This window comes from Falco rusticolus, chromosome 8 (genome assembly GCF_015220075.1).
Source record: "Falco rusticolus isolate bFalRus1 chromosome 8, bFalRus1.pri, whole genome shotgun sequence".
Lineage (NCBI taxonomy): Eukaryota > Metazoa > Chordata > Aves > Falconiformes > Falconidae > Falco > Falco rusticolus.
Genome location: NC_051194.1, coordinates 40,307,797 through 40,330,277, shown reverse-complemented (window position 1 = coordinate 40,330,277; position 22,481 = coordinate 40,307,797). Strand labels below are relative to the sequence as shown.

General features: G+C 43.8%; 1 protein-coding gene across 1 annotated transcript in view; it reads right to left on the bottom strand.

The window, feature by feature from the left end:
* LOC119152196 (unconventional myosin-X-like) overlaps nt 1-22,481 on the bottom strand; it is a 93,687-nt gene that overhangs the window by 49,512 nt on the left and 21,694 nt on the right. The window contains 12 exon segments of the mRNA XM_037397105.1: nt 1,726-1,818; nt 2,278-2,344; nt 4,528-4,628; nt 5,341-5,487; nt 9,200-9,318; nt 10,088-10,217; nt 11,601-11,704; nt 13,274-13,358; nt 14,010-14,023; nt 15,361-15,485; nt 20,092-20,226; nt 20,470-20,657. Coding sequence (XP_037253002.1) covers nt 1,726-1,818; nt 2,278-2,344; nt 4,528-4,628; nt 5,341-5,487; nt 9,200-9,318; nt 10,088-10,217; nt 11,601-11,704; nt 13,274-13,358; nt 14,010-14,023; nt 15,361-15,485; nt 20,092-20,226; nt 20,470-20,657 — 1,308 coding nt within the window.

The following is a 22,481-nucleotide window of genomic DNA, read 5'->3' as shown; positions in this document are numbered from 1 at the left end:
ATTGCTCCTCTCCTCAGTTGTATCAGAGGTCATAATCTCTTAAATCCCAGGTCTATGTTTTTCCTCCTCAAGCCTATTGCAATCCACAGACAACGCAGAGAAGAGGGCTCATTCTCTTACAGTGTCCTTGGGCTCTCCAGCAATGCTGGCTGGATGCTTTCCACTGCTCTTCCAGCCAGCACTACAGAATTAAACTGGTATAAAACCCACTTTTGCCTTCAAAAAATGCAAAATTTAGAGCATTAACTTCATACCTCCCTGCATTTCCAACTCCTCAGCCTCTTCCATCTCTCATAAGCTCCCTAGAGTTCCACATTAACTGCTATCCCCTCAAAGCAGACAGAGGTGACGCTATGAACAGCTTAATGAAAAGGCTACTCAATGCACAGAAATCACCAAAAATAGCAACCAAAATGTTGTGGTGCATAAAGGAATGCAAAATAATACTGACAGTCTCATGCTGCTGTACAATAAATCACAGATACCTTCTTACCAAGGGAACTGCATTCTGGTCTGATTATTTATCTCAGAAAAGAATAGAGAAAAGATGTAGAGGAATTCAGAGACAAACAGCAGAAAGGAAGAGGAGCTTTGAAATTTCTCCATTTGGAGACAAACTGAAGAGGCTGAGATAGTTCAGAAAGAAAATTCAAAAGAAGTGACGTATTAAAAATATTTATAACTTCTATATTAAAAGTTAACAAAATACCAACAACAATAAAAAATAGAAAAAGTAAATCAGGCATTCTCATACACCTTGTCCTGTAATACAAGGGAGAGCCACAGCGGGCTAAATTGAATGGATAAATTTAAGCCTAAAGAAAGGAAATATTTCCGCAAAACTATGTGTAAGTAGCCAATCAGAAGTCATTGCTATCATATCAAATTTGTAGTCATGAGTATTACTGGCAGGGTTAGATGCAAATATGAAATATGAGAATATCTTCATCTATGCCAATTGGAAAAAAAAAAGGTCAGATAAAGGATAAAAATTTGTATGTTTTCAGGCTTGGATGAAGCCTGAATTAGAGGACTAGGAAACATGACAATGTTCTTAATAAAGTAGTAAATTATTCTGGAAGTCCACACTACAGGGTTTAATTTGCTTTGTTTTAGTGCCAGAGGCAGGGTAAGAGATTGCTACAGTGATCTTACTGTGGTTTCTGTGTCCCCAGGATAACTTTCTGACCTGCATGAAAAAGCCCTTCTACTCCTGTGTCCAGAATACAAGAAAGAGGAGGAAAGAATTTAATTAATTAGGAACAGTAAGAGAGCTTCCATTAAAAGTCATGAGGCAAAAGACATCCCCAGGAGACAGATCTGACGTGCTCTGGAGCAGACTCCTGTGAGTCAGCTGGCAGGAGAAACCCATGCACACTGTGCAGCGCATCCTGTGCCTGAGGTGCTGCCTCATGTCCCATCACAGGCCAGCAGAACCTGACCTCCATCCCATGCTACAAATTCCAATCTCTTCTACCCACAGTCTGTGGAATGGTTTGCACACTCCCTCTCTCTATGTGCACAAGAGACCGTTTTCAGGTTTGTTCACATACTACTTTTGTTCAGTGCAGCCTTATTAAACATTCGCAGGTTCAGGCCTAAGGCATTTCAAATTGCCTGCACAAAGCACATATTTTACATCAACAAAACCTTCACTTTCAGTTTTGAAATGCTGATGGGACTAACATACTGATCATTTGCCTGCCAGGTTATTTTCTTACTTACCATATGCTGGCTGTGAAGTTTTTCCAGAAGGGTGTTGTCTGTGCCTTTGGGGAATCGACTCTCTTCGTTTACCAAAGCCAGTAGACCCAGTTTCTACAGCCAAACAAGAGATGGGCTTTTACAGTCAGCAAAAGCTCTAACTACACAGCACCAAGCCAAGAACTGGAGATCTGGACACAGCACTGAGCAGTAACCCCTGAGTTATACCCAGCAAAGCTCAAGCTGAAAGCAGAATTCTGGCCAGTCAACACATTCAGCAAACAGAACATAAGTGGATATTATTTTTAAAAAATTCACATTAAGGTTTTACTTAAACACAGCTCCCTATCTAAAACAGTGACACCCTCCCTAAGCTTAGTCTCAACAATGAGCAGAGATCTGCTTTCTTGAACTGGGACTATGGCTAGAACAGCTCGTACTTTCGCCAGGTCATGATAGGAAAAGGATCTAAGCAAATACCTGGTTTTAAAACCAGGAAACCCCAAGGAAGGTGTATAGACAATCAGCAGTCCCCCCTGTGATCTCTGGAAACTGTCACAAATAACTGCTCACCTTCTCAATAAGGTCCAGGCACTCTGCATTATCCATCCAGTCAATGGCCTCCCAGTTTATCCCTTCCCTGACATCAAGAACAAACAGAACAAAGATGTGAAATACAAGACGCAATGCCTTGAGGTGCAAGAGAAAAGAAGTAGCTGAGCGTGGCAGCTGTCTCAGGACTCAAGACAATTTGCAGGAATTAGGCTTCCATGGCTGAGGAAAAAGAATTGGACACACAATGTACTGCTAACACAAGGAGAAGGAAGCAGGAGACAGCCTTTCTTACATATCCAGTCATTTAGACCAATGCTCATCTTGTAGTCATTGAGCAAATTCCACACCAAGCATTAGAAATTGTAGTTGGTCTCAGCTGCTCTCAGCCCAACTGGTGGTGATGGTGGACAGTTTGCTACACAGCTTCAAGAGTCAGCTGCTGACCCACCAATCTGGAAAGCAAGCCTGACGCACATCTGCCAGAAGACTGAACCACAATTCATAGTTCCACCAGAAGAAGAGACAGGAGCAACTTCTCAGGGAGAGTTTTGAAGAAGATGACACAGACAAGCTTTGGCCTGACAGGCAGACCTATAGGGTGGCCCTGCATCTTTCAGAATGGGAGCTGATGTAGGTAGAGCAGTGCAATAAGCATGCTCTGAAAATCATCCATGAAATTCTGTAATTGTGTGCTGAGTGTGTTTTCTTCTCTCTTACCACCTTCTTACACTCCCATAATACAGGCTGTTTCTGTTTTCAGAATTCAGAGAAGCCTGGGAATAACTCTTGCTCAGGAATCCATGGAAGACTGTGTGAAGCTACATACTGACGTTCTGATAGACACCTTTCAGGCGAAGGCTAACATTTTTAAGATAGTGAAGCCATTGTCTACAAACCCTTCAGCCTAGGCTTCATATTTTCAGGTTCAAAGCATTCAGAAACCTATGGGCAACAGTTGGAAGCAACAAACTAGAGTAATTTCTAAAGAATGCAAAGAACTATCTATCCCCCACAGGGAATGGAGTATCTTATCCACTTAGGGACAAAAAATATCAGTTCACAGTGTTTCAGATTTTTGCAACAATGGGTGTCAGAGAGGCCATGTTTTTATAAAAAGACCTCTTGGATTCTTTCTAAGAATTCTAAGAAAAGATGACCTTCCAGAATTGAAGGGAGCAGAGTTTTCTGAAACAAATCAAATCACAAATTAATCAAGTCGTCTCTAGTGCCACAGACCTCTTGTCTAATCAAATGATGAAATACATGGAGCTACTTATTAAACCTGAGGAAGCAGAGCTGATACTGTGAAAGATGAGCTTTAAGCACATCACCCTAGAATAACTTGATGAGTAGTCAATAATAAAATTCTCTCATTCTTTCCAAAGTTCAGCCACAGAATTTAAAACCCTGTGTAATCATCAGGAAAAAATCTTTTGTCACGATGATAGCATTCTTAACACAAGCTTCCTGCAATGGTAGAATTGGCCTGAGAAGTCAGTGCATAAATAGCCTTGCAGTTTTGTAATCTTTAGAATTTCATGAATTGCCTATTCAACTGTCTCTCTTTACAAGGCTGTTCTCATTTGCCCTCACTGACCCTATTCAATTGCTTCATTCACAAACATAAAGGCTTCTGTTTCAGAGCAAGAACTGAAGCATTTGTCTAGCAGCATTTTCTAGAAGCAGAAATACTCTAGAACATCCCAGGTACTTCACAAAACACAATCCAATATGAAGCCCACAGAAGAGAAACAGTGGTGCAGAAAGCCCCATGCTCTTTAAGCTCAGGAAACAGCCTAGTTTAAATCTCCTTGCTGATGAAAAGTGCCCTTTTCACAGCATAGGAATCTCTAGGACAGAAAGAGCTGTCAGATATCTAACCATCTATCTTTAGTGACTTTATTTTTTGCACACCAAGATTCTACCTGCGTAATACCACCGCTACCATAGGTAAATCATTACTGAAGTCAGTAATAAGGCCAGTGACCACGTGTTCTAATGTGTTAAAGCCCAAGATCTTCCCACTCAGCTGAGACATAGAAGGGAGCCTGGACTTTCTAAATACAAGGGAGAAAGCTTTTGCTTGGAAACAAGGGACCTGTGCTGGCAGAGCATACAGACAGAGACATATCCACAGTCATGGTTGCACTAAGACCCAGCTGCCTCTCCTGCCTTAGTGGTAGGGACTGGACAGCACAAAGGAGGGATGATGTCCCCCATTCTACCACTTGTGAAAGCAATAGGGGCCCCACTCCCTCCATTTGTCACCTGTTGTACTCCAGCTGCTCCAAGGAGAAGATGTGTTTGTTGAAATATTCCTGAAGTTTCTCATTTGCATAGTTAATATTAAACTGCTCAAAACGATTCACCTGTAAGAAGAAACAAAGGTAATAAAACTTAACATTCTTGTCCCTGGGCCCTAAAAGAATCTCTATCAGCAATGGGGAAGGTGCCAGGCCTGGAATAAAGCCAGAGAGCATAGAGGCAAGGAGTGTCAGATGGACATGAGGAGGAGAGTGCAGGGCGGTCCCACTAGGTGAACAGCTCTTGTAGCTTATGCAAAGTTAATTCACTAGGCCTAAATAGTAGTAAAAGATGCTAAAGACAATCGCATTTCTCTTCTTGGAAGAAAGAAAGATAATTCACTGAGCGTTAGGTCCCTGGGTGTTCTGTTCTGTGAAATACCTCTGCGGTCACCGCCGTATGGTTGTTCAACATATATCCCTCATCAGCTGCAATTAGAAGCACTACACACAGGATTCTCAACACAAGGCAAAACAGACATGAACAAACAACATGCATGTAGAGGTTGGACATTTGTACACAAGTCAAAAATTCAGTATTACCTATCATAGCACATCTGTTTAGGATCTGTGTCACAAACCAGACCTTGAACATCAGCCTACATGAATACAGGTGGCAGAAATGGGCAGCTAAATATATCTTGCTGCTTCCGGGGGCAGTGAAGAAATTTCAGAATACCCTATGCTAATCCAAACAGGATACAACCCAACCCAAAATCCTTCCTATATGCAGTGATGTCTCCAAAACCAACCCACCCTGCAAAGACAAAATCCTGACCTGAAAATTCTCAAAGCCGAAGATATCCAGGATGCCCACAGACTTAAAGTTTTCCTTGCCCTTGATCTTCGTATTAATCTTACTAATGAGCCATGAAAAACACTGGGAATAGAGCGCCATAGAGAGGGAATCCCTGGAGTCAGCTGCCTGTAAATATATAGAGAAAAAATGAGTCACAGGGAGAAAAGGCAGCGTAAGGGGGCACCAAAAATCTCTATAGAACTTTGGGTTCCTCCACTCCTCTTCAGATGTCTCATCCTCTATTGGTTGTGTATGGTGCAGTATTTATATGTATAGTCAACATTCAAGTTTGCAAATAACCCAGCAACACACAGATGTATGGTGTATGACCTTTAGGTAACTGATCTGGAGAGGCTGAGGGAAGTAGCAAAATCACTGACATCTTTTGGAACAAGTGTTGGGGCAGGGAAGGTGGCAAAATACCTCACAACTAAGCCTCCAGCAGTCATTTACATCACTTGAGCCAACATTTGCAGTGACCAGCAAGTTATCTCAATTCAGTACTCCTAGTACAGCTGTCAAATGGGTGTCCACTCAGTTTTTCAAAAACTGGTAGGGCAGGATTTAATACAGTATTCTGTCACCAAGTTACCTCAAAAATCCACTCTTCAAAACCTTCCTGCAAACTGCATCATGTTACTGGAAGCCAGGTAGGCCAGCATGGATTGAGAGATCTTCCTGGAGCTGACCCAATGTCCCATGCAGTGATCATAACCAAATGTCATAGGTGGAAAAAATGACTTAAATTGTAATCACTAACAGGCAGTAGATGACTGGGTGTATGTAAGTGGGTGGATGATTGTCTAAAATTGAACTTTTGAAATTCAAGCAAAAGCCTGCTACTTGATAGCTGTAACAGGAGTGGGCTAGTTGCAAATTATGCTAACACTTGGACTAAACAAAAGTGGCATGCTCCAAATCCTCCAATTAATAAAGAGACATGAGACAGAACCACAAATTAAGAGGCTGATCACATGCTATCCTTCTGCACATACACTATTTAGACTGGGAAACCAGGGCTTAGGGTTCTGGAAAAAGAGGAGGCCAAAGTAAGGGATCCCAAAAAGTGGATGTGATCCTAGAGAGTAGAAAAAGGGGCCAGGAAAGAAGATGGCAAAGATCTTGACTGAAAGAAAGACGGTGGAAACGGGGAAAAATCCTGGAGATCAGAGACAGGTGGAGACAAATGCCAGGGTATGCCCAAGGACCTTGGCTGGTAGTTCCCAAGACCAGTAATTGCAAGGAGCTACACAACACAAATCAACACAACTTTCTGTTTGACCCTCCTAGACAAGCAGCAGCCTCCCAACTGGGAAAAGAAGTTGACATCTAATGAATGTAATGCTGAGGGATGAGTGAGCAAGTATGTGAAATAATCAAGTAGGGTAAAAGCTATAATCTTGTCCTTTCATAAATAAATCACAGTATCTACGTGAATTACAGGCTGTTTACTCTGTGTCATTTATGACACCAGGGTAATTCCTTCAGTAGGTTTGACCAGCAATGACAGAGATCTTCTAAATACACCCTCACGCTCTTCAGTTTTGCAGGCCTGAATAACATGACCTCTTCTGTTCTGCTTTGCTAATGGCCCAGGCTAACTGCCTCTGCATCCTCCCGTCTCATCAAGCTGCAGAGGCCCAGCCTGCAACATCTTCCTTTTCACCCAGTCTCACTGTTTTTCTTTTCCTTTCTCTTCCTGGGTAGTATCTCCTCTCCAGCAACCCAAAGCTGAGAACACACAGCAACTTCTCCCCAGAAGAGAACATTTCAAAGCATGGGCACACATGGCTTTTCTGGGTATTTCTTCTCTCTGTCAGATAGTCTGTCTTATTACTTGGGACTGAGAATGCCCTTGAGGCCATGCCTCTGTATTGTCTCTGGCTGGACTCATTTTCCAGGAACAGGACCTCCCCATCCAGCTGTAAGCAAAGCCACTTTCCCCACAATATGGCTCAAATGACGTTCTCAAAGGCTCCTTTCACCCTCCCAGCTTTGCCCGCCTTCAGGCCAGTTCATCCATTCATCCCACTGAAATGTCAAAGCTCAGATGGGTAACGAGCCCATTACATAATGAGAAATCCCTGGCAGCTCTACCAATGCATTCCTGCAACAACACACAGGAATAGGTGGGCACAATACACCAGGGCTTAAGCAGGAACAGTATTTACAGGCCCAGTGTTCAGTGTACAGGCTCACCTAGTGAAGACAGCCTAGTAGTAGCTTGCTATAACAATTTTCTAGCAGTCCCAGTACTTCACTGGGCTGCACGCAGGAAGCATGGGGTCCAACATGCACAAATGTCAGGAATAGCTATACTATCAGGGAAAGCTCTGTCCAGGGAGACTCTTGTAAATCCTACAGCTGCGCACTGTTGCTCTGGACTGCATGGAGCGTCTCTGGCATTATTTGTTATCCATCCTTGTGCACTGATACAGAACGATGTGGCTCATGTAGGACAGACAGCTGAGAAGAAAAACTATGGTACTGGACATCGAGGATATCTACCACAGACTATATAGGCTGAAAAACAATTTTCACACAATTTCATTGCAAAGAAAGGTCATAGACTATGAAAAAAATATACCATTTCTCAAAAGCAAAGCTTAGTTTGCGATATATTAGCAGGTGTGTTCGCAGCAAGAAAAGAAGTGATTACTCCATTCTAATGAACACTGCTGAGACTTCAGCTTGAAATTGGCATTCAGTCAGGAGCACTCCACTTCTTGAAAGATGTGGGAAAATAGAGATAGAAGAAGAAGAAGAGATTTAGAAAATTACTTACAAGGCAACATTGAAGGAACTGGATTGTTTAGCTTAGAAAAGAGAACACCACATGAAAAACTTCACAGAAGCAGAAGCTTATAAGGTGGACAGCTTGGGGTGTCAGAGGTAATCTAAATATGAGGAAAACTTTCCAGCTCTAGACTCCACTGCAGCCAGAGCAGGATACTTACAGAGGCTGTGAAATTCCTTCCATGGGAAATCTGAAGGAAAGTTAGACACCCACCAGAGAGAGCCTAGTAACCAGTTTCTCTGCTAATGTAGAGGTTGGACTGATAAACCCTCTGCGGTCTGTGTGAGCACAAGATATCCATTATGGATGTTCATTTTCCTATAACATGATGCTTCTTTCATCCTAGTAACCTTATTCTTTGTTTCCCAGTGTCTTGGATTTTATTAATGACAGAAGATTTTTTAGTTATCTGTGCATGGACCTAAAACACCAAGAGTGCCCTCAAGTGATCAGCAACACCACAAGTTAAAGTTAGTAGGCACAACACTGTAATGAACCACAGAGAAATGTAATAGATAAGCAGGACTGGCTCCAGTACGCAGTACAGGTTCAGAACACGAGAACTACGTATCAGTTTATTTGGTCCTCCTTTGTGGTTCTATGGATACACTAAGAAGCTACTGTGGGGTTACAACCCACCACCTACCAGATGTTTGGTGGTAACTGCGTGCAAGATTTATCTTCCAATAAATGCAGCATAACCTGGGAGTTCTGCAAGGTGAAGCATGCACACATGCAATTACCACAAAGCATCTGATGTATATTCTGCATGACACAAGAATGATCAATCCCTGGTAAGCAAAGGTGACTTAAAATCAGTATTGTGCATTGCCATTTGCAAGTGAACTCCCCTGTAAAGCCTAAAAAGCAAAGTCAATACTGTGTCCTGAACTACCAATAAGGGAAAAATATTTGAGGACACAGCAGAGTGCCTAGGGGTGTAACAGGGAACCCTACAGTCGAATGGATGAAACCAGAGGGAGACAGAGGGCCTAGAAATGCAGAAGTAGCAGAAGCAGTAGCATACACTAGGACACTTACCTGCTCCACAGTGAGAGGGGAGCTGATCTCTTCCCCACGCAGAATCATGGACCTCTGTGTCAGTACTTCAGAAAGCTGAAAGGAGTCTAAGCCCAGGAGGTCACTGGCAATGTTCAGCACTAATAACAGAGGAGGACACGTTTTTCTCCTGCACGGACCCCAGGGACTCCTACAAGGCAAGTGACTAAGCCCCAGCACAAAACACACTCCTCTTAACTCTCTTTGGCATACCCAAAGCTGTACATTCACATATCCATTCTGTGGCAGGGTAAGCACCTATTATGGGCCCCAGTCAGACAGCCTTTCTGCTGACAACAGGAAGAGCAAAACACTGTGTAAAGCTCAGCACCAACAAAATATTTATTGAATGAGAAGATATGTTTTCCTAAAGGCACAATAGTGCAGTCTGAGCATGAGATTGCTAAACCTAGATGTTCAAGAAGAGAGGCAATTAACTTAAGACTTGAAGCACTCACAATATTTGCTTCTGTCTGTTTAGGGATTCACCTGTAACAGAGTGCACACTAGCAGACGCTTCAAAGGAAGATGTGGGAAAGTCTCTAACAGACTACTTTTATCTCAAATACCCTCCTGTTCCTATTTCTTCCTGCTCTTTCAATGCAAAAGAGAAACTGTGAGACTCTGGACTCAGTCTGAGAGTATCCAGGAAGACAAATGGATCACAGGGCCACAACCCAACCGAATTATACTGGTGCTCTGGAGCCACGCATCCTGTAGCAATGCTTTTGCAGGGTTAAACTTCAGGGAACTTGCTGGCAAAAGCACTGCAGACCAGTATAGCAGAGAGAGAAAGGATGATGGAGTAAGCTTCACTGGTGGTCTTATGGGGCTTTGCATGGTCTACCAAGTTGCTAGGGTCCTACTTACCTGCTTTTGTTGTAACCTGGGCCCCACCAGCTGTCATGAATTCAACGTTTCCCAAATGAAGTGTTCCAGAAAGAAGTTTGAAGATGTCTCTGATTTCTTCAGTGCTGAAGTCCACCACTTTCATGGCAGTCTGTACAAAACCATACAGCTAATGTTGGCTGTACATAACTGTACTGTGCAGCTGCAGTACAATGCAACTGCCACATTCATGCCCAGCTCATACAAGATGTAAAACTCAGAATTACAGTCATTGTGACTCAAAGTGAAACAGGATGGCACAGCCCCTCTCTCAGCTATACATCTTGTCAACGACCTTCACTGTCTCCCATTCTCTCCTTCATTTACCCTATCCCTATCTAAGGCAGGTGGGCATCTGCCCAATCATCAACTTGGACTTTGCTGCTGCCCTTGCCTGTCTGTCACAGGAAGAACATTGCCTGTGTGAGGAAATCCTTCCCTGAACACTGACACTACAGTTTACAGATATCACTGGACTGCTGCTACATTCTGCCTTATTGTCTTCCCTGAAGGACAGACCCATAAATATAATTTACCCTGATCCATGTAACCCCCTTAATTTACTCTAACTTAGAACAGTAGATCTATGCAGCAAAATTTAAAGCCAGCCTTTCAGCATTAACTGCTAGAAGGTCAGAAACAGGTTACCAGATAATGAGGAAGTATGGCACATTCCCTCTGTCTTACTGCATGCATGTGAGCCAGGATTCTTCTGGTATAAATTGACTTTGAGAGGTAGGACCTAGTTTTCATGCATTCACTCTGTCGGTAAGGTACTCCAGGGTTCTAGTTCCCTTTTTTCCTCCAGGCATCTCCTCAGCTGAAGTATAAATGCCATGTCACTATTGAAACCTCTACTGTACAGGAGACATTTCCTTCCCTCAGATCACACCTTAGCAGGAGCTACTGAAATCCCAAGCTGACTCCTCTCACCTTGCTTACCAAGTTTCACCTACACCATTAAAACCCTCAGGCCAATAACCACTTATCAAACAGAACATGAATTGCATATTCATCCTGCTAAACCCATAACCTCTGGTAAAGTTACAGATGTCTATAGAAATCTGTGTGGTATTTCAGAATATGCTGTTTTCACAGGTGATACAACTTCACCAGACCATTTCTGGAGAACACTACCTTCATACCAAACTGTTCCCCTTCTAATGGTTAGCGTGAGGTTTCCTGCATTGGGCCATCTAGAGGGCTTTCAGGAACCACTATGGGGCAGGGAGTGGGGTTCATGCTCCCCAAAGTCTCTGTCATCATTCTATATTATTATTCAACCTTGACTGTTTCCCAAATCCCCCCATTTCTGTACACTAAAAACACTCTTTGAGCCTTGTTTTTACCATAAACAGAGCTAAGTTTCAGGCTTGTTGAACACCAGATTTTGGCTTAGGGCAAATAAATTCTGCCTGTAAGATCTAGACCCTGCAGCATGTTTAGCCCATGAGATTGTGCCCAGAAGTTCAGGAGGAATTAGGACAGGACTCACCATGACCTTACTGAACATCTCTACATCATTCAGGTTCTCATCAGTCACACAACCAGACTGGTTTAAGTAGCGATAAGTCTCTGGCTCAGACAGGGAGAGGCTCTCTGCAACAGAGGAAAGAGAGGCAGGGAAGACAATTTTGCTTAGCAGTCAGCCTTTTCATTCTATCATCTTGGTCCCCCAAAACAGTGTGTATTACTACCATAGGGAAAGTTCATCTGAACAGATTCCATATCCCTCAAAAGCCGCACCTAGGCAGTGAATGCACCGGGGAAGGGGAAGAGGAGGGTGTGCAGTAACAAAGCTTGCAAATGGTAGGCAAAATTATTTAGAGCAGTCAAATCCCAAGCTGCAGAGTCACAGAAGAATATTTCAATACTGAATTGACTCAGAAAAAAACCCACAAAACCCAAGAGAGAAGATTAAATTCAATCTTATAAAGTGTAGAGAAAAAGTCTTAACTATACACATACAGTAATGACCTCTAAATTAGGTATCACCACTTGAGAGAGTTCTGAGAGTCACAATAAGATTTTTGAAGACATCATCTCAGTGCTAAACAGCAGCCAAAAACTGAACACAGTTCAGTTCCTTCCGTTTTAGAAGGAACACAGAACATAAAACCAGAATCAGACCTCTGTACTTAACTATAGCACAACTACATCTTAAACACTATCTGCAGGTTTGAACACCCATTTTGAAAAGGATAGAGGAGAACTAAAAGATCTATGGAGAAAAGAGGCAAGGATAATCAAGAACCAGAAAAACATTAAAGATGGGAGAAGTGAAGCAGCCTGGGACACCAGCTTGGAAAGGGAGATGGGGAAGAATAGCAGAGATCTGCTGAAGAAAATAATCTGGTTTGTATGCTTTCCCCAAGTACTTGCTGATAATCATGGTCCTCACTATTTCCCTTCTGCTTTACATGGATTTCTGAATTGACCTACATGGCCATTCTTGTAAGAACTCCCTAGAACTGAAGCCCCACTCCACTCTGTCAGGCCCAACTCTTCCATCTGATTTCTCTGACACACACAGAACAAAAGCATAAAGAAATTCTCCAGTCCCTCAAAACCAGGCTGCAACTGTAACATGTTCCTGCCCGCCTATCTGACCTGTCAGCAAGTGCTCAGGGCAGGTATGCACAAATGTTGTTAAGGGGGTGCTGCACTACAAAGAGGACTCTTCCACAGCCTGCAGCTGCTGCTTTCTCTGCATGCCCTCTTTCAGACCCACCTCTCCCTTCCCAAGGTACAGAGCTATAAACACTTTGTTCAGATACTAGATATGTTTTGACTCTTGTCCTGCCTCTACATCACTGGTCATTCCCATTCTTACCTCTCCTATTACCTATATTGAAGGTTTTTTGTAAAGGTATGTCTGTCAGTCCAACCTTTGAACTCCTTGAACAGCTCCCATCAGCATCTGAATCAACTTCAGCACAGACCTTCCCTTCCAGCTCAGAATACCTGAAGTGTCTTTTCTCATATAGTATTTCTGTCATCCTCAGTCTCTTTCTCTCAACTCCCCTTTCTGTTTCCCATGAAATCACCATATAGCCTTCCAGAAAAATATATCAAGTACATAAAATATCCATGCTCTAACTTACTTACACCTGCTTCACATGCTGGACCGGAAAGAGGACAGAGCCATATCCCAGAAAATGAAATTACCTTTCTGCTCCCCACTCACACCAGCTAGCAGGGCATAAAAGATGTGATAATTCCTCTCTCCAGGGTTCTGGTGTACCACTCTGTTCTGAAACAAAGAATACAGGAATAGTGAGTAGAAGAGATCACACTTGTGATTGCAAAGGCAAAGAGAGGACCAGGATGCAGGTAAATAAATCTCCAGGGCTGATGCATAAAGAGGCTTCTTCCAGTTTAGTGATGGTGTTGTCTAAATAAGCTCTAGATCAAGATCTTGTCATGTGTGGATGTACAACTGACAGTGTACCAACTTCTCCGTACTCGGAGTGCACACACAGGCAAACCAAACCTTGTCAGTTCTGGCCCCACTCCTCAGTGAGTTCCTGAGTCCAAAGTAAACCACACCAGAGCAGAGATGTCTGCATTTGGAGTTGTATGCCCATATTCCTCTCCGCAGAATTCAGTTTCCAAGTATTTGTTCTCTCTCCCTTTCCCCTTTGTAAATACCTTTTTCTTGGAGTCTCTCTATAAAGCACAGAGTTTATCAAAGACAGGAGAACAGGCTCTGATAGATACAGAACAAACATTGTTCCTCCACTATCCCCTTCCTCACTTCCTCAGTTGGGGCAGTTGCAGTAGTAACACCTAAAGGGCTCGTGTCTATGTGTTGTGACAGAGGCAGCAGCATCCAGGAAGACATCTGGCACTGCCCCACTGTGAGGAGAGGTCTCGCCCGTCAGTCAGTAGAGATGATACCTACCTTTTCCAGTAAATCTGAATAGCATGTTAAGGAGAAAACATTCAAATGTCATATGCACAGATCTCCTGATGACTATCAAAGAATCTTCTAGACACATTGGAATGCAACTTATAACAAGCACAAATCATTAAATAACTGACACTTTGGGAAGTGGACAAAGAGCAGTCCCAAACATCATCTCGGATCCTCCTCTCTACTTCTTATCCAAGGAGGTATTATGTGTAAAAGAGATATTTAAAAGGACAGGATCAGACAGAGCATAGAACCTGCACAATGGTGAGGTAACCTAGCAAAGGAGGAGCCACACCAGGGACACCTAGAAAGATTAGAGAGGCCACTCTAATCTGAAAGTCTGTATTGCACACAGCAAGTCTTGCATAAATTCTCATTGCTTCTGCAAGAGACCCCTATCTTTAATCTACTGAAGGAACAAAGAACAGAGACTAAACAATCTAAGCCTGTTATTTACAACAGTAGTAAATTCATCTGACTGCTGCTCCACTGGAAATTGGTGTGGTTTGCAAGTCATCAGCAGCTTTGTAGCCAGGGCAGCTTTAGCTGCCTCATGTACATAAAAGGTATATCAAAGCCTTTGGGAGAGGGGTACATGGGCATACAGGGAAGAAAGTGGTTATAGCACAACATAATTCAATTATATCCAGTCTTCCCTGTCCTTGTTTTCACTGGAACAGACTCCCCAGGCAAGTGGTCACAGCACCAAGCCTGTCAAAGTTCAAGAGGCATTTGGATGACGCTCTCAGTCATATGATTTAGTTTTAGGTAGTCCTGTGAGGAGCAGGGAGTTCGACTCTATGTTCCTTACAGGTCCCTTCCAACTTGAGATACTCTGTGATTTGGGTTCCAAGGCCCACTGGAGATGGGCAACCCAAATCAAAGAGTTATAACTGGCCCTCTAAATTCCTGGTCTCCTCTGCATATAGACATTGTGCAGAATATATTGATTCTTAGCTTGGTCTCACTTTTTCTAAATCATTAATTCATTGGCAGAGCTAGCATGAGGGAACAAACTTCTGGGAAAAACAGGATGCAGTCAACATGAGGGATCTTCCTACGCAGCAAATTTTAGGGATTTAAGTATCAAGGTGTTGTGATTGCCAAAGTGAAAAGTCAAACTATGTCCCTTCCTAATTTAGTACCTAGACAAAAGGTTTCCAGAGTTAGGTGCTGCAGAGCCACAAAACAAACACTTCTTCCCTCTTCAAGTTGCAAATTTGCCCACAGTTATAAACTGGCTTTGAGAAAGTCTGATGTGGGATTTCCTGACCCTCTCTGAGCACCTCCTCATCTTCACTCACTCCATCCATTTCTGGTCTACTGAAGAAAAGGATACAATCAGTTACTCGGCCTCCCTGGATGTGTCCATGTTGAGAGAAGTGCAGCTGAATGAACTTGCCAAAGCGGCTGGAGTTGTTGTTATAAACTGTCTTGGCATTTCCAAAGGCCTCCAGAATGGGGCTGCAGAAACAAGGCAATGAAGGTATGATGCGTGTACCATTATGAAGGTGATGAGGTACCATTAGAACAAAGCATGTGTCCAGCCTTTCCCCACTTGCACAGTGTGCACTGCCATGTGAGATTAATTTGTTACAGCAACAGAGTGGACAAGCAGGAAGAGCTCAAGGGTAATAAAGGATAGCAAGAGCACACTGCTAGAAAAATTTTAATCCTTTGGGATTGGAATTAATTAAATCAGTCCCCAGTCAGTATGGGCAGCTGGTCAAGGGCATTCCCCACCGATGTGGCTTCAGGAAATGAAAGGTGGCAAGACCCAGCCAGGCTGCATGCTTAACACAGCAGCATTCCATCAAATGGGCTTGCATTTTTTTCAGAAGCATCAGATAAATAAAGCAAACACTCTGTAGCTTTAAACCACGTACTTCTGTTTCCCCTTCTGTCTTCGAAAGAGAAGACAGTATAAGTCATCGCTCAGAATTACAGGCAAACATTTTCAAACTAACAAACAAACATAGTCCTAAATAAATTGTTTGGTACTGAAATTTGATTCTGGAACACAAAGGCCCTTGTTACTTAAATCTTGCTTAGGCTGATACAAGCCACATGGCTTCCAAGTAGAGGCACTATACACGCACTATAGATTTGAAAACTTCATTCTTTTTTCTAAGCCACATCATCCACTTCAGGAAAACAATGTTGAAAAAAAAGTAATCTATCACCAAACTTCAGACAGGTGATGAAGAATTTTGTGTCCTGGTCACATTCCTGTCTTCATTAGGTTCACACAACATGGAAAATAGTGAGTTAAAATGGAACTTCATTCTTGCTCCAAACAACAGTACAAGTGAACAGCCTAAACCATTCAAAAATGATGGATCCAGGATTAAAATATTCATTTTTGCAGTTTAGCCAATTCTAAAATAATCTGAAGGCCTGACAAAGTAAGGAGTCATGGAGATGCTATAAGAACAGCCTGTATGTAGTCACATTTAATTTTAAAACATACATAGTTTTTAACAAAAATTATTGCCACCATTACCCTGAGAAATACTGGCTTTTTAAACATCTCCTTTGATCTACTGGGTGGTTCCTCTGGAGACAGGAGCAGAGACAGGATTATTCACAAGTTAATAATTATAACATTACAAATAATCACAACTACAGATACTGCTGGAGTTTGCTGAAAGCTTCAGCCCTTGCAAGTGTTGGCTAAGTGAGAGCTGTGATTGGCAGAAAGGCCCAACAACCTTCAGGAAACTTCAGGTAGTATTTTCCTTATTTATCTCTTGAAAATACCTTTTTAAAGAAACAAAAGCATAGAAATTAAATTGCTCTGTTATAATACATTACAACCACAGAAATCTCAGACATAGAAACCTGTCTGCACAGATCAGGAGGTAAGTTCCTTTCCCTGGAGAATTTGCCAAGACCCATGCCTCTGAAACAAGTATGGAAATAAGGACATTGCACAGAAATATCCCACTGAACACATCAATGCCATGAATCAACAAAAATGAACGGGGACAACCAGAAAAAGGGAGGACAAAGTTATGTTATACAACCATCACAGTTGCAGTGAGGGTGCAGTAGCCAGCCAGCCAATCTTTATGGCTCTAAATCACGTTAAATTAGATAAGCAAAGCACAAGGAAGTATCTTTATAGTTTATTCTGGCAATGAGCTCACACACATGAGTGCGGAAGTCCTTCAGGGATCGGGAGGAAACAGGCACGTGGGTGTCTGAGGCTAGTGGCAGCTGCAAGGCAGAGGGGTGGGTGAGCTAACACAGCCAGGAATGAGGGCAGGTGCCTGCGCCAAGCAAACTGCCTGCACCAGCGGGCGCGTCACAACGTGGCATTTGATGCAGCAGTGAACTGTGCAAGGCAGAATGGCACATCAGGAAGGTGATGCTGGCTGCATGTGGACAGGGTGTGCTGCAGCACTCAAAATGATGGGCAGTTTCAGCAGGGCAGCAGAAAGCAAAGCCTGGATTTTAGAAATACTGCAGTATATGCAGCTCCAGGATTCAGATGCATAGCTGAAGACAAAAAAGAAGATTCAAAGATTAGAGAGATGAATGACAGGAAAGGTGGCTATGCTGTCAGCAGTGACACCCAACATGGAGAAAGGAGCTTCAGAGTGAAGCAAGCAAGAAAAAAAGCCGAGAGGAAAGTTAGCAGAATTTTTAATGGACTGATGGATATTTTCAAGGAAAATAGACCAAAGTTTACTGTGCCGAGGGAGTTTTCAGAGCCTGATTGCTGAGAAATATACCAAGCATGAATGTTACAAGACATAAAGAAACGATAGAAAGCTGACATAACACTTTGTTTATAATGCTGTCTGAAATGGATTCTTTATCCAGCATTATTCATGGTTATATGCTGGGGTGCAAGAATAAAAATCCACCATAAGCTAACCCAAGGAGGGCCACTGGCAGAGCAAGTGAAGCTAAACTGCAAACATATGCGGTAGACACTTTAGGAGTGGCAGCAGCTTCTGGCTCTGGTCCAGGTTTTCAATTTCTTCAGGGAAAAGGTGAACAACCAGATTCTCTTGCATTCGCATTGCAATAGCTCATGTAGCACTAGAGTTGCACACAAACAGGTCTTGAGCTCTTACTCCACCTCACTGCTGTAGGATCTTGCAGACTCAGGAGTCACCTACCTACCGTCGTAAGTTTTCTAGGTCACAGTCAAGTTACTGCTTAACCACTAAGTGGGTTTGAGCCTTCTAAGCTGCTTGCCTTAAAGCAGATTTTGCAGATCTTCAGTCATGACTGTATCGTACTTAAGAGCTTTCTCCAATTTGCCAATGTCCCTGGTAAAATCTGCACACCTGCAAAGGATAAATCATCCAACAAAGGTCTCTCGAGCACTAGGTCCAAAGGCAGCGACTCTTCTGCTCAATGCTGCTCTGCTTATAAAGATCCTAAAAACTGCAATGTTCTTGCAGCTGCCACGTTAGACACTGCATGTCTGCTTAGGCTATTTTCACCACAGTTACTAATAACTTCTTTGCGTCACCGTCTTCCAGGAAACATTCCTTCTCTCTGCTCTCTGGGCCCTGAAATATGCCACTTGCATGAGAGTCACCTTTACACAGATGGTTCAAAGGATTCCAGCTTATTACACAACTAGATCCTGTTGCAGACATCTGAGTTACTCCTCTGCAGGTTTCTGCAACTATCAGAGGCTCAAACTGGGACCAACTTGCAGCCTTGCCCTTGACGGTACTGAACTGAAGAGCCCAGCAAGGTCCTCCAGTCACAGGCAAGATGGTCTTGTGTTGGAAAACCTTTGTTTAATTTAATTTATTAAATAAAATTCAGGTGTTAAGAAAAAGGAGGACACAAACAATAAAACAGACACTTAAGTAAACACCTTTCCTTCCTCTTCCCAAGGCTGACCTGAAAGTCAAACACCTATTGCCCTCCTTTTCTTAGCCTCAGCTTCCATTTTTACTGCAGGTTACCACCAGTCCCTCGCAACTCCCCCCACAAGGCAGCACAGGAGGCTGGGGTCACTCACAACTGCTTCTTTCTGTCACTCTTCGCTTCCTTGTTTTCGCTGTTGCTCTTCACCTCTTTCTGGTTTTCCTCAGCTGCACTTTGCTTCTTCAGGTTTTCCTGACACTTTTTTCCTTGGTGCCCCCATTCCAGCGTGGGTCACCCATGGGCCACAATCCCTCAGGGGTGTCCCTGCCCTAGTGTGGGCCACGGTCCCTCAGGGGTGTCAGGACCTCCTTTGGCATGAAGGATCCCTGACAGAGCATGCCTCCATCCCCTCACGGCTGCCAGTTTCTTCCGCAGATACATTTGATCCAGGTGCCGTACACCTCCCTGCCTGCTCGACGCCTTAGCAAGGCTTCGGCAGGTGGTGGTTATTGCAGCACCAGCTCCAGCCGAGACCAGCTCTGACCAGCCCAGAGCCTCCTCCCAACACAGGCCCCAGCAAACCTCCTCACTTGTGCCCCTCACAGATCCCATGGACAATTCACCATCAAATCACCTCCTGGGCAGCAAGAGAGCTGTAAGGCAGCGCAGAGGACCCCTGAGGGCAAGAACCACCGATGGCCTGAAACAAATGGAGGCTGGGGGAGAGCAGGGGCTGAAGGAGGAGACCAGGATTCAGAGCATGACCGAGACTCACCACAAGCACGGCCACAACCGAGAGCTATGGGAGATGGGGATGACCTGGGACAGCCAGGGAGGAATGTTAACCACATCCCCTCCGGCTACTGCCATGGAAGATGTAGAGTTGGGAAGAGGGACAGTGCAGCCATGTGGGGGTGATCTCAAGGGTGCAGCCAGGCAAGCACGAGGGATGGGTTACTGAAGGAAGGAGAAATCCCAGCCTTGGCTACAGCATTAATTCTGCAGCAGCCATGTGCACGCCACGCTGCTATTGGAAAGAAACCTAATGCATCCACAGGCAGCTGGGAGAGCAGCCAGCGCGAGGCATCCCCGTGAGACTGCAACCTCTGCATTTCCCTGACATGGCACGGTTCAGCTGCGTGACCCTCACTGCCCAGGTCTGGCTCCGGCCACGGCCCAGCTGCCCCACGCCAAAGGCAGGCTGCCCCACATGCCCACGAGGTGACCGTACCTGCTTTCCAGGATGGCTTCTTCCACATGAGTGCTCTTCTCTGATGCAGGGGCCCCAAGGGAGGTTTGGCTCATGGCCGACAGAAATTTCAGCAGCAACTTGGTGCTCTCAGTCTTTCCAGCTCCACTTTCTCCACTGTTAAGAAAAAAATATACATTACAATCCCAAATCTGGGACAGACAGAGCTAATGATCATCCCACCCACAGCAGAATAATTATCTCCAGGGATAAATACATGGCATCTCCACCGTGGCAAGCAGGGATTAGGCAAAGGGCAGGGAGGATGGTGTGGATATTTAGGAAGATGTCATTGCAAATGGAGCAGCAGGAGCAAGGCATGTAATGAATCAGGGAGTAGCTGGTTCTTCCATTTCTAACCTTATCAGAACACACTGGCTGTCATGACGCTTCCACAAGCAGCAGTAGCACTCGTTAGCAGTGGCGAAGATATGGGGAGGCAGCTCACCCAGGCGGTGCCTTCTGTACAGGTCTATGGCATCCACACTGTACAGACCAGGGATGGGTTTGTAGGGATTTACTGATGCCAAGATGGAACCAATGTTTGTCTAAGGGGAGAAAACAAAACACAGCAAGGACATAAAGCTCCTAAAAAAAAAAGAAATCACTACAAACCTGGACCCTGAAATAACTCATGGTGAAGGCAGAAAGCCTAAATAAGGAAGCTGGGCTTCAGCAGAGAGCTCCCCAATTTGGCAAAGAATATCAGACCCCAGGACAAGGGCTGCATAACTCAGTACCGATGGGACCGTTTGAATTTTGCTGCTTTACAATAAAATGTTCTTAGTCTGTTGTCTGTCTGTGTTAGCTTAAGCTTATGCAATTTAAAAACATGAAGCTATCTTCATACCCAGCTACCCTGCACTGTGCTTGAGGCTGAAAGCAAAGCCAGGACTGAAGGAGTGTCAGGAGATACCTTCAATGCCCCTATCCACAGCCTTAAGTGAAGGGGTCTTGGCAGGGTTGAAGCACCTCCTGAACAAAGAGGTGGGATACAGACACAAACACACACACACACAAAGAGCCACTAAGCATATCGGGGGGGGTTCTGCTGAAAAATATGGGTTGGAGCAGCCTAAATCATTTGGTAAACCAAATCAAAATTGACAGCTGAAGATGAAGCTCAGGATTTCAAGTCAAAACGTTTCTACCTTTCCTACTAAACATTTTATTTTGAAAATATTTATTTTAAAAATCTCACAGTTCAAGAAAAGAGTTAGTAAAGTTTTAAATAAAATACCCAAAGCCTAATATTGAATTTCAACTGTATTCTTTTGTGAAGTCAGAAGGAAATTAATTTTGGTTTTTGGGGCATGATTTTTTCAGTTCAGCCAACCAGCTCAAATCCAGTTACTCTCAGAGCTGCAGTTCAGAGCAATGGTGCCTCCTCTCTCCTAACAATGACTTTGTAATATGGTCAACATCCAGCTTAAATCCTGCTGCTGGTGCGGGGGCCTCCTTCACAGGGGCATCTGGGACTGCTGTACTCCAGGAATACCTATTCTTACTAGGAGTGACAGAGGGAACACTTAGATTGCTGCAGTATATGCCAAGCTTTGTGACTAGGGACAACATCTAGTATTATTTCCAAACCCTGAACTAGGAGTCACCACATACATATCCAAGGATTTGCATGCACCCATTGGAGCTGTAAGCAAAACACTTGGTGACAAAACACATGCTTTCCCCTTGCCAAATGAAATCTGGGGCCATACTGCAAAGCCAAGCTTTGAAGATAGAAGCCAGATTGATAAGATGCTGTAGTCACCAAAATATTTAAGGCTCATTTATTAAAGCAGCAGTCAGAGATCATCGGGGGGGGTAACATCACCTAGGCCTAATTGCATTATCAGTATGAACAGTAAGAACAAGTCCTGAGGACCCTCTGAGATGGATCTGTGTGGGCAGAAATAGAATTAATTGGTGATGAAAGCAATAAGCAAGCAGATTATCTCTGGCAAGACAGGTGGGAGGAAATAGGAAAGCACTGAGAGAGAAAACATGGATCAAGAAAAAGCACTGTACAAGCAGTGGGGGAACAGACGTTCAGAGACTACAAGACAGAGATGCCCATCCTAACACTTCACAGCATTTTTTCTCTCAGATGTTTCATTTTGTATTTCCCACTCCAGTTTCAGCTCTCCCAAGGAACAGAGCTCCCACCACAGTCCCTTCCAGAAACTTCTTCCACTACAGCCATCTCTTTCAAAGGTGTTTCTAGGAAACTTTTCCAGCTCTCAGTTGCAGTGTCCTCATCACCCTTATAGACAATATAGCAGCCGTTCTATTAGCAAGGAGTGGTCATCTGCAGAGGACTCTGTAGAGCAGGACAAGCCACACATGGCCATTCCTTCAGGTGAATTTGTTTTCCA